The 12,099-nt window shown below is 52.2% G+C and overlaps 1 protein-coding gene across 4 annotated transcripts in view; it reads right to left on the reverse strand.

Moving 5' to 3' along the window:
* Window positions 1–6: 6 nt before the first annotated feature.
* ME2 (malic enzyme 2) overlaps window positions 7–12,099 on the reverse strand; it is a 40,968-nt gene continuing 28,875 nt past the window's right edge. For all 4 annotated transcript variants that reach the window (XM_050329354.1, XM_050329353.1, XM_050329352.1 and 1 more), the window contains exons 7-16: window positions 11,825–11,928; window positions 11,361–11,470; window positions 11,168–11,265; window positions 10,048–10,161; window positions 9,848–9,962; window positions 8,805–8,947; window positions 5,798–5,900; window positions 5,272–5,342; window positions 4,796–4,894; window positions 7–4,488 (exon numbers count right to left, since the gene is read on the reverse strand). In XM_050329354.1, coding sequence (XP_050185311.1) covers window positions 4,339–4,488; window positions 4,796–4,894; window positions 5,272–5,342; window positions 5,798–5,900; window positions 8,805–8,947; window positions 9,848–9,962; window positions 10,048–10,161; window positions 11,168–11,265; window positions 11,361–11,470; window positions 11,825–11,928 — 1,107 coding nt within the window. In that variant the 3' untranslated portion in view covers window positions 7–4,338. The remainder of the gene's footprint in view (window positions 4,489–4,795; window positions 4,895–5,271; window positions 5,343–5,797; window positions 5,901–8,804; window positions 8,948–9,847; window positions 9,963–10,047; window positions 10,162–11,167; window positions 11,266–11,360; window positions 11,471–11,824; window positions 11,929–12,099) is intronic.

The following is a 12,099-nucleotide window of genomic DNA, read 5'->3' on the forward strand; positions in this document are numbered from 1 at the left end:
CGCAGCCAGAGGTTTGCTCGGCGTCAAACACCGGTCCCTGCCTCCTGAAATGGCTGTTACGGAACGGGACAGCAGCGCACAGCCCAAAAAACAACAGTGGTTCTCTCCAGGCCAGGAGTGGCGCTTGCAGCTGGGACGGGAGTCCAGAGTGTTCTCACAGTCTGATCCGAGAGTCCTGCGAGATAACTTTTATCCAGAGGAGCTCAGATCTGCGCCTCTGGGGTCAGGAGGACCCGGAGCAAGCGAACAGCAGCGTGGATCGGCTCGGGCCCGGAGTCAGCTGAACTAAAACGCACAGCCGGAGCCGTGCAATAAGTGATCCCCACTCTCCCACACAGGGCTCCTAACTAAAAGAGAAAACTAAGAGGTGTATCGTTCATCTCTGCAGTTACCACCAGAGGAGCGCGACAGAGAAGTTACTTTATCCCCACTTGTAAAACGGAGTGCTGGAAACAGACAAGTACAGGAGGAGACAGGCGGGAAACCTCGTTACACACACCACTCTGCACCGAAAGCGTGGCCGGGCTTTAAGCTTGGGAAACAGGCACATCACTGCTCACAAACACGGCCGGGAGCTTGTGCCACGAGCCACAGCTGGCTTCCAAACTCTTTATCAGGTACAGTGTTTCAGCGGCCCCACCCCACACCCGGGCAGAGGCTCCGGGAACACACAGACCTCTGTGACATCTCTGAACAAAAAACACGTGCATTCTCATTTAAAAAAAAAAAAAAAAATAAATAGATAATAGGCTGCACTCCACCGGCTACCCTTTAATATCCCCAAAACAGGCTCCTGCCAAGAGGCTCCGCCCTGCTCCTGCTGATTTTAAGGAAGCGAGTCTTGCACAAATCCTGGAAAAGGACTGACCTTGGTGGGAGTTCCTGATCCTCTCAGGAGGGCTCTGCACAGCCCAAGCAGTGTTTTATACCATTGGAGGGCAAAAAAGTCACCAGGGCTGTGTGAGGAGCCAGAACACACCAGTTGTCCCTCAGGTGATGTGTTATTTCACTTTACACTCTGCAGCATTACAAAATGCACCCTGGTGACCAGCGTTTCCCCTTTGCATGCTGTGTAAGAGAATTTTATGTGTAGGTAAAGGTCAGTAAATACTTTTAAATAAGCCAGCAAACAGAAAAAGAAAAAAAAAAAAATCAGGCTGAGTTGAATATGGAAAAGACACTGTGGGGTCCTCACTAAGCAGCAAGATTAGCAGGTGTAATTAACTCAAAGATTAACTGCACTTGAAGAATACGGAAAACTGAAGATGAACTTATGTACCTTAGGAAAAAAAAAATTCTGGAAAAGGTGAAAGGGAGAGCAAAATGGATTTAAAACATGAGCTGGCAGGCTACCTGTTGCCAACAGAAAGCGAGGGGTGCACACCAGAGGGAAAACCCCACCACCTCTGTGCTGCAATCCACAGGTGATCCACAGCACCTGGTCAGACACAGCCCGTGAGTGTCACAGGCAAGGTCTGACCGGCACCACCCTAACTGGGACAGCCCAGGGGGACACAGCCAGGCCTCCTCTGCTCCTGAGCCCCAACACACCTGCAGCCCCACGAGGGCTGGGCAGTTCCCGAACTGGAGCCTCCAGGTCGCTTAGGGGCTGACTTGTCCCTCACCTGTGCTGCTGGACTTCCAGAAAAATTATGCAGGTGCTCGGGAAAAACCCCCCTGCCAGCCAGTTCTCAACAATCCCCCTCTGGCACCTGCTGAAAGGCAGCAGGGAGCCCCGTGCCAGGGAGGGGAAAAAGCTGCCCTGCACTCAACAGGCCTCCTCCCTCAGCGTGGGAGCAGCCAGAGCTGCCTCTGGGAAACCAGAATCACTCCTGGCCAAGGCAGAACTCCCCCTGGGCACAGGTGACACTATTTTCCCAAGCTCCAGGTTTTCCTGAGCACTATCAACACACACTGACTATGGACAATGACTGCACTTTCTTGCCTGAGGGAGGGGAAAAAAAAATTAAAAAAAAAAAAGTCAGACCGAAGAGGTGGACGCAGATCTTTTATTTTCTGAGACAGAGTCGTATTTAGGGACTGATTGCTCTGCCTCTGTGGTCATCCTCAGCCGGGACATGAGATCAGCGCAGTGGGTATTTTTGTTACTCGTCTGCCTAATTAGACTCCTGGCAGAAGGGAGGGAGTGTGTGTGTTCCCAGGGTGCTGGAATCCAGCGATGCAGAACTCCACTGACACACTGCAACAGGCCTCAGACAGAGTCGGGCCTCTCAGGAGGCAAAAACAACTCACAACACTAAATAAATAATCTCCTTCCGTTAAGATCTCACAGAATTTAAATACAATAAAAACCAGGCATAGCAAAAATAGGTGAAAAAAAGGCGTTCTCTGTAAAAACACCACCTCTGTGTGTGTGTGTGTATGTGTGTGTGTGTGTTGGTCTTTATATATTACATGTGCAAGTTCCAAACCAGGTGCAAACGAGGCACAGCCCTTGACCGCAGCCTGAGTACCACAGTTTCCTCCCCACATCGCTGCTTTCTGCGTTTACATCACCAGTCCCCTCGCCCCCACCTCGGGCAAAGCCTTCCCAAGGTTCGCTGTTCTCCGTATTTCATACACGAACGTGACCTCAAAGCCGGAGAAGAGGCTGTAAGCGCCACAGATCGTGCCCAAGGGGGGTAGCTGAGACTATTTTCCCCCCCAGTTTCTGTTTTCAAGCATTTTCCCACTTGAATGAGGGTATGAGAGAGGTGCTTGCCACGGTTAAACCCTGAGCAAGCTTTGCTCCACGGCTTTGGATTCTGCCCTCACGCCCTGCCAGTGCAGCCCTTGCTACACTTATCCATTTATTTACTTCTGTCCTGTTCTGTTTTTGTGCCTGGGTGCAGCAAACTAGGGGACAGCCCGTTATCTTTACATTTCTGTTCCTGGCCTATCGCCGTTCCTGCTGCAAAGAACAAGGCTGGGGGAAGCCACAGCTATCACAGCGTGTCCTTGCCTGCCCAAACAAAGTAACAGAGGGCACTTCAGCCTGATAGCCCACGAAATAAATGAACAGCCTGATGCCAGCACACCCCCTGGCACCTGTAACAAACGTGCAGAGCCATCCACCTACAGGAAAAAAGAGCAGGCACTGCACCTTTTAGAGTCCAGCACTCAAACTGAGCTGAATACGCTGGACTGAGACCACAGGAAACAATCAGCCAAACCTGTGTAGTAAATGTGCCTGTAAATAGCTGCCTGTCAACACTTCTCTGCTTCAGCTTCCTCAGCTGCCTGTGGAGTGTTTGCTCAAAGTGGTGAGCGAGTCCACTTAGAGGAGTTTTCGAGTCAGCAATCCATTAAAACATACATTAAAACATGTTATACTGCTCCTCATATAGGAGTCTTTCTGTGAGAACCAGGGGATGCAAGGGAGAAAAAAAAAAAAATTTGGCTTAGAAGAAACATAACCTTAAAAAAATTAAAAAAAAAACCACAAAGAAAAATCCTTTGGTACCTCACCTTGCAGTCCAGTGCACAAAATCTCACTGCAAAACCTCTAAAAGATCTCTGGTTGTTACTTCAGATGCTGCGTTCACCTGATAAAATTTGTTATGTGACAGCGTGGCTCTGTTTTTAAAAGCTGTTAAGCGATTAACATTGTTTTCCGGGCTTTCCAAGGGTAATTTTAACCGGCTCGCATTTTTCCTGAGGGCGGATTACACACACAGAGCGACGAAAACAAAAAAAAAAAAGTGAAGTTTGCTGCAGATTCCAGACGCGAACGCCGCGCTGCCGCTCGAGGGAACGGAGCGGGCAAGAGTCTGGGCATGGGCACCTCTAAACATCAGACAGAGCCCCCTGGACCGCTAAATTTACCTTGAAGAGCCCAGGGGGTTTTCTGACAAGCGCTCTCCGTTGGTATCACAGCGTGGTAGCGCTGGGGCAGTTAGGAGACCGATTATTAAAGGCAGGAATAAATCACTCGGGGGCACGAGCAGCGATGAGAGGGCCACAGCTCACCGCCAGACGCGTTTGGTTAAAACATCGTTAGCGGAACTCCTCGGTGTGGTGCTGGCTCTGAGCTACAAGTGCAATGCCATCGTCTGAATTCGTTTTGGAGGGCCCTCTCGTTCCTATGGCAGGTCATACGCACAGTTTGATGGGTAAACCGGGGAGGGGGGGGGAGGAGTGGGGGAGAAATCGACACCGAGTGAAAAAAAAAAAACAAAACAAAAAAACAGAGTAAAAGGGGGGAAAAGGAGGAGGGGAGAGGGAAGAGACACCAGAACGAGCGAAAATAAATTACAGGGCTCGAAGATTACGATTTGAATTGGTCTGAGAAAGGGGATCCCTGCAGAGTGGAAGATACCGCCTGAGGAGTGCGGCGCCTCAGTGGACCTTGGACTCGGGCCAGTCGTACACGTCCGGCATGAAGGACTCGTACTCGTAGGTCCACACCTTGGAGCGGATGTAGCGGTTCTTGTCGGCGGGCTCGGGGTAATGGAAGGCCATGTTGTTGGCGTACAAGAACTCCATCACCTGGAAAGGTTTACACCGCCGCTGCAGCCCCGTGCCTGCCACCGCGGCGCGCACGCCCCACAAAGGGGGAACAACACCCTCCTTCTGCGCCTCCCTAGCACCTCAGCAGGCAGCTGGAAACTCAGGGGCTGCAAACTCGAAGGGGGATCGCTCTGGCCCACCGCCAACTGGCCGTCCTACAAACCGAGAGTTTTTTGCGAGCATCTCTTCCTGTGTTTCGTGCCCAAGGGTCACACCGTGCAGCTCAGCAGGTTAATGTACACATAAACCACCCCTACCGCAGCCCGCTTCCATGCTTCGTACTCACCTTGACGGCAATATAAATAGAAACTTCCCTGATATTGGACAGCGGAGGGTAAAGCCTTCCCTGTGCGAGTTCTTCATCGGTCAGCTGCTCTGCCAGCGCCTGGGGTTAGAAGAACAAACCAGTCTCGTTTACTGCATCCCAAATGTGACCAGCAGCATGCTAAAACACCTGGGAGAACACAGCTGCAGTGTTCTTACTGCCCCAAAGGGCTGCTGCCAGAGACACAAGGCTGGGAGGCCATTTACACAGGGACAGAACTCCCACTTAATTATAAGTTGCAATGGAAGCTGAGACTAGTAATTTATTTATTTTTTTTTTAAATTAAAACCCTTTTTTTTTTTTTTTACCACTGTGGAGGGATAAAACCAAGAGAAACCAAAAACAGGAAACCAGAGTTTCATCGAGGCTTGGGAAATACGGCCCATCAAGTCATCCACTGCCATGCCAGGCACGGCCTGCTCTGCCTCCACACTCACCTTGGCAGCCTCCAGGAAAACCTTGTCGCTGATGTGCCGAACGCTGCTGAGGATCACAGCCAGAGCCACGCCTAAAATGAAATCACTGCCATCAGGGCCGCACCGTTTGACAGCATGCAGCAGCTGAGAGTCACCTGGAATGCTGTTTCTGAAAATACTTGCACAGACGTAGCTCCAGGAATTATTATAACTCCCAAGAACTATTAACATAACTTCGAGTGCATACTAACACTTATTCTCCCCTCCCCCCAACAAAAAAAAAAACCAAAACAAGCAGAAGAACCTGTAATGCAGCAGCCTCCAAAGCCTTTAATAACTCTTTTGCTCTCTCAGAAATGCTCAGCTGGGCGAGCTCGCTGTGTCACACACGGAGCTGCACGTGCCTGACATCCCCCCTGAACTCCTTTCCTTTCACTCCTCCACGTCCCCAGCTTTGAATGCCGGCAGCATCTCTCCGTGCCGCTGTGCAAAGAGCCCAGCCTTGAGAGATTCAAAGACAAGGGTTTGTTTTGGTTTTTTTTATTACCTGGGAAGATGTAAGCGTTGTTCCCCTGGCCTGGCTTGAAGGTCCTTCCGTCTTTCAGGGTCACCAGGTCGAAGGGGCTGCCGCTGGCGAACAAGCAGCGTCCCTGTGGGGAGCAGAGGGGCAAGCAGAGTCAGGCAGCTTGCCAGGGAGAGAGAGGTCTGAGAGCAGGAGGCAAGCGCACACCGGGACAGCAGTGACTTGGAGGAACCTCCCAGGCACAGAATATTAACACTCATCTGAGTCTGAGGGGGGGCTACGCCCTCCAAATAAACCACCTCTTCCTCTGAGGCACTGAGGCCCCCGAAAGCAAGGCATCCTGACGCCGAACAAGGGGTTTAACAGCATCAGTGCGGGGCATCTAAGGCTCCCCAGGGCCACCGTGTCTGAGAGCACACTGCCCAGGAAGACAAAAACCTGGGAACTGTGTTGGGGCACACCCGTGGCACTTCCTCCCTCTTTGAGAAGGGAGGACAACGGGTGGGTTTTTAGAGAGCAGGATACACAGGGGCATCCACAGGTGCCACCTAGCGGGAAAGAAAGAATAAAAAATTAAGGAATAAAAGGGTAGTGGTGGTGTGTGTGTTCACATCCTTGCTGAAGGACTTACTTGTTTAGCCTAAGATTTCACACCAGCCAGGGTCAGGCTGTTCCCAAGGCCAGGACAAGCACGGGGTGACAGCCCTGATCCCATAATGGCCTGGCAAATTTGATTAGTTAAGTGACAGAGTAAATAAAGCTGGAGATTTGCGGAGAATCACAGAATAGTTTGGGTTGGAAGGGGCCTCTGGGAGATCATGTTGTCCATTTTCTAGGCAATTAGTGCATCCTGAAGGGGAAAACACATTTTGAAGGGCAAGCTATGGGTAAACTGAGATACATTTCAGAGAACCCAAAAGAACTACGAAAACAAACAGCAGAAGTGGAGGAAAGGTTGAAGAGACAGAAACATTACCAACTCTGTTAATAAGGACTGGAGCCAAATCACTCCTGTTCATTGCCTGACCAGTAACATTTAACTGTCTGTCCAAATAACCCACGTGTATGAATAATAACTTATGGAAAATCATGAATAAAAGAACACGTGGATCAAAAACAGGGATAAAAAAAAAAAAAACCAGCAAAGACATTCTCTCCATTTGGCTCAGACTTTGTCAGTACCACTGTGCTCACACAGTGAAGACACCACCACACCTGAGGCTGACCAGCACTGTCTTGCTTCTGCATCTGACTCAGGTGCAGCTCCCTGGCGCTCAGCACCCAGCCACGGGGAACTGGCGAGCCTCTTCCCCTGGAACACCTATTGCTCTATAAAATATCCTATAAAAAGTGCAAGCAAAAAGGAGGCTGACTCCCCCCCCCCCCAGCCAGAGATGCCAGCAGCTTCTGCATTTATTCATGCCAGATAAAGTCTTGGCTGCACAACCAACTCTTGTTTACTTGCTGTGCAAAGATACTGGAATTTATTTTCATGCACTGAAGCACTGCCCAACTCACTGTTCTGACTAATGCAGCATATCTGAGAGAGATCAAACCATCTCAGTTTGGAAGTGTGTGCAGGGAACGGAGCTGGGAAGGGGCTGGAGCAGCAGGAGCAGCTGAGGGAGCTGGGGGGGCTCATCCTGGAGAAAAGGAGGCTCAGGGGGGACCTTCTGGCTCTGCAACTCCCTGATGGATCCAGGGCTGAACTGGGCTCTGCTCCCAGGGAAAAAGGGACAGAACAAGAGCAGACAGCCCCAAGATGTGCCAAGGGAGGTTTAGATTCGATATTAAGGAAAATTCCTTCACTGAAAGGGTTGTCCAGCCCTGGCACAGCTGCTCAGGGCAGTGGTGGAGTCCTCATCCCTGGCAGGGAGTTAAAAGGGTGTGGCACTCGGGGATGAGGGTGGCCTTGGCAGTGCTGGGGAACAGTTGGACTCTGTGGTATTGGAGTCCTCTTCCAACCTGAAAATTCTATGATTCCACTGTTAGAAGGTCCAGATTTTGTCCAGGGCTCCCTCTGACCTGCAAACCTCCGCAGCAGGAGTTCCCTCCCAGCTGACAGGCCCAGGAACGGGGAAGAGAGTTTGGGTGTCACATGGAATTCTACCCTTCCCGGTGGGAAACTGGCACTGCTGAGGCTGTGGTGCTGGAAACTGAGCCACGCCGACAGGGGAAGGAGGGAGCTCACAGCTCTGCATCAAGACACAGGGAAAGAGCTCCACCCACTGATTTTCACGCATGAGTCACTTGATTTGGGATCGTGTTTAAAAAAAAAAAAAAAAAAGGAATAAATAAAAAAAAAAAAGTCTTTTCAAGAGCCCCAGCCCTGAAGTCTGCAGGCAGGCCCTCTGTCTGCCCGGTGCTCCCACGCCCCACCTGCTTCCCCTCGGGCTCCCTTCAGGGAGGATTCGTTTTACATAAAAAGTCATGCACAGGGATAAAAGACCTCCTTCTTTGAAGGCAAACCCAAGGTCTGGACGCGCTATTAAGATAATAACACGGTTACTAAGAAGAAAACCCCCCCAAAACCTCAGCCTCCAAGCCCCCGGGGTGCAGTGGCTCTGAGGTGAAGGTGCAGAGTGAGGCGTGCCCGTGCTTGGCTGACTCATTTCGGACGGGTGGTGGTGCCAGTGCACAAGACACAGGTGCTGTGGGAGGGGACAGAGGCCACCACCTGCCCTGGGGGGCACAGGGGTCACTGTGAATGGCACAAGCTCTGACCTGCATGACCGAACTCCCGGCCTGGCGCAAGGACATCGCCTGCTTTAAGGACGCTACTCAGCCACTACAGGTCACCCTCTTAAGAAGGCAGCAAAAAAGATTCAGGCTGTTTTAACCCTTGCAAAACAGTCACCTGAAGAATCAGGGCCTCTTTTCAAGCCACCCCCATTCCCTTTGGCGGCCAGGAGGCAAGGAAAGGTCTGCATTGCTACGCCACCGATCCCGAGCAGCAGCCAACCAACCCGAGCTGCTGCTCCTCGCAGCGAGCAAACAGCGCCATCCCCCAGCCCCTGTGACCCCCACACACCTCTGTCAGCGTGTATGCCTCCTCTGCCGTGCACTCGGCCTTCGCCGTGGGGTTGCTCAGCGCGAAAATGATGGGCCGCTCGTTGATGGCAGCCATGGCCTTGAGCACATCGTGGGAGAAGAGCCTGCCGGCCCCTGCGACGCCTGGGGGGGCACACAGAGACACAGTCAGCACCCCAGGGCGGGCGACAGGCAGCTCATCTTACCCCTGGGGTCTCCCACTCAGGGCAGAGCTGCTCCAGCAGCCGGAGGTGGAACCCCGGGCTTCACGGTTTCCACAGGAACAGCTGATCAGCGGGTTCCAAAAGCCTGTTTTGCACGGTCTTTAGTACTGATGTGTGCAAACAGCGCTGTCCTGGGCAAGCAAGGGGGAATTACGGGCTCCCCACGGGTGATTCAGCCTGGCTGGGTGCTAACAAGGCACACCTGACACTGGCGTTTGTGACCACACCCAAACCCAGAGGTGCAGACACACCGGAACGGTGGGTGGGTGTTTGCACAGTGGCTACCAACTTCAGGGTAGCTACCGAGCTAAAAAACACCCTCTCTCTTCCAAATAAACTCCGTGCAAAGGCAATTGCAGTCATACCAGGAAATACCTGTAATCTTATCTGTTTTCTGCAGGCAGCCACAGTTATAAATAAATGCCTACAGGTGCCAGTGACCTGACAGGCATTGGAGATCTGCAGCGAGAAACTGCTCCTTCAAGCCTTTCTGCTGGCAGAGAGGCTGACTGGGGGGGAGGAAGGTCAGAAAAAAAAAGCCCCAGAACAACACAAGTTAGGGAACTGCTGTAAAGCAGCAAGCGTGGTGTTTGTGGCTGCTCTCTGCTACCAAGGTGCAGAGGGAGCACTCGCTCTCCGCTGCACCCGGAGACAACCTGCAGCTCAGCACACGGTCAGGCAGCAAACTGGCCTCGCATTTTCACCTTGTTTGCACCGGCAGAGACGCAGATCGCTGCCACCAACCTGCCTGGAGCCACGCTAGCAGTTTAAAAGGCAGCGAATAACCTAAAGTTACAGAAGCAACAGCGACCTTACTCACCGATGATAGCTGACGGCCGGAGCACGTTCACCGCCTCCACAAATGTCTTTGGTATCTGCTCTGGGGGCCGGTGTGTAAACGGCTCTTGGTTGGAATCCACCTTTTGTTCTCGGCCCTTTAGGTGAAACGTTGGTTACCTTTGTGGGAAGGACACGGGGAAGCCACTGGCCCCCTGCGCCGTGGGTGTTTTCAGACCCTACCTGAACCAGCAGCCCGAACTTGTCGTACATCCATATCCTCCCGTAGGCCTCCTCGGCAGAAACACCGCCTTCCACCATCGCCATGACAATGAGGTTTGCGATCCCCAGCGCAGCCTGGTGGAGAAAAGGATTTCTGACAAGCCGCAAGAGGGGTCTGTCATCACCAACGCACCACCCCTGCTCAAGACCCCCAGGAGGATCCTCCAGCTCTGAGACACGGCCAGTGCTGGCCAAAACGGGGGCAGGCTCCTGGGACAACACTGACACATTTTCAAGCAAAAAAAACCAATCAGTTTTCCTGCTGTGCTCCTGTGCCTCTACCAGCTCAGGAGCCACAACAAAGCAGCCCAGCCAGGCAGTGAGAACGAGTCGGTGCCGCAGCCCTCCTGCCGGGAAACCACGGCGTGGCGTTCTGTGCCCAGCTCCAGGAACTCCAGACTGCCCCTCCGTTCCTGCTGCCCAGGACAAGGGCCTTGCAGAGGGCACAAAGGAGACGCTGAGGGCTGGGAGGAGGAAACTGGCTGGCACTGCCTCCCCCTGCGTCCCTTCTCTCGGCTCGCTGCGCACGCTGCCGAGTCTGGCGGGAGAAGCCAGGCAGAGCTCGGCGCAACACCGGCCAATTACCGCAATCAGGGCCTTCGGCTAATTAAGTTATTCTGTCAGCACCACGGAGGCAATTGTGCTGATGTACCAAGAAGCACAGCCAGCGCTCCTCCTGACGGCGCTGCGCCAGTAAGCGGTGCCTGCTGCAAACACACACTGACTTCGCCTTGCCGAGGAGAGCACTGCGTGCTTCTCTCCCATGTCACTGCAATTAACAAGATGTTCTTAATGAACCATAACTTTATGGTAATTTCCCCTTTAACTACATGCAAGAGCCTGATACTTGATTTTCGAGTCCACGCAAGAAAATTGAAAACTCGAGCCCTTGCAAACGTTAAACTCCTTTCACACCGTCCTGTTCTAAGCAGGTAGTCCCTTCTCCTAATGTACTTCAGCTGGCCTTAATATAAAAAGTTCTGCAGTGAAATTCAGGGAGCCCAAACCTCCACCAGTCCCACAGAATGAGAAAATACACAGCTAAACCTCTCGTGGCTCCACAGCCCTTAGGAGAACTCACCTCTCCTGCCCCAAGGAAGAGCACTTTCTGCTCTGTGAGTGGTTTACCAGTGGCTTTCTGTGCTGCCAGCAGTCCTGCCAAGGCCACTGAAGCTGTCCCTGTAGAAGCAGGACCAACCTGAGGTGAGCTGAACAGATCCATTGGTTTTAGGCAAAAGTTTCCGCATATTCAGTAGGGAACACAGAGGGTATACCTTGGATATCGTCATTGAAGGTACAGTATTTCTCTCTGTATTTTCTTAAAAAGCGGAAAGCATTGTGGTTTCCAAAGTCTTCAAACTGGATAAGTGTGTTCTGGCCATACCTACAGAACATGGCAAATATTCTTATCTTACTCTTGTCACAGGCACAGGAAAAGGAACAACCCATTCAAACCAAATGCTTCACCCAATCAGTTATCTTTGGGAACAGGATGTCCTCAGCCCTCCCCTGCTACAAACAGTCCTGTTTCAGCTCCGTGCCTATTTAACAAATAACCACAAGCAGCGTGTTCTGGGTCACAGAGAAAAATCACTGCAAGGCCGGCAATACAGCCACGTGTTTTCGACTTGTTCCTCTCCTTATTCCTCAAATGGCTGCTTCAAGGGCAGCGTGCTGGGGTCTCTCTGCGCCAGCAGTTCTGGCCACGCTTCCAGAGCAGAAAAACTCGGTGTCCTACCTGTCTGTAATGGCTTCCATGAACTCATCGATCAGGTCGTCGTAGACCTGCGAGCGATCCCTTTTCTGGTACAGGCCCATGTAGAACGGATCTTTCAGGAGTGTCTGAAAGGGAGAACAAACCAGAGGGGGCAGCAGGATGAGTCACTTCCTCAGCACACAGCCCCGCAGGGTTCCCAGGGGCACATTTCACACCGGAGGCACTGCGTTTACACAGCCCCTGTGAGTGCCTCCAGCCCGTGCCAGCGTCCTCTGATTTCAGCTGGCACCGGCGGT

This window comes from Myiozetetes cayanensis, unplaced genomic scaffold, assembly GCF_022539395.1.
Source record: "Myiozetetes cayanensis isolate MyiCay16 unplaced genomic scaffold, myiCay2020 scf4, whole genome shotgun sequence".
In the NCBI taxonomy this organism is placed as follows: domain Eukaryota; kingdom Metazoa; phylum Chordata; class Aves; order Passeriformes; family Tyrannidae; genus Myiozetetes; species Myiozetetes cayanensis.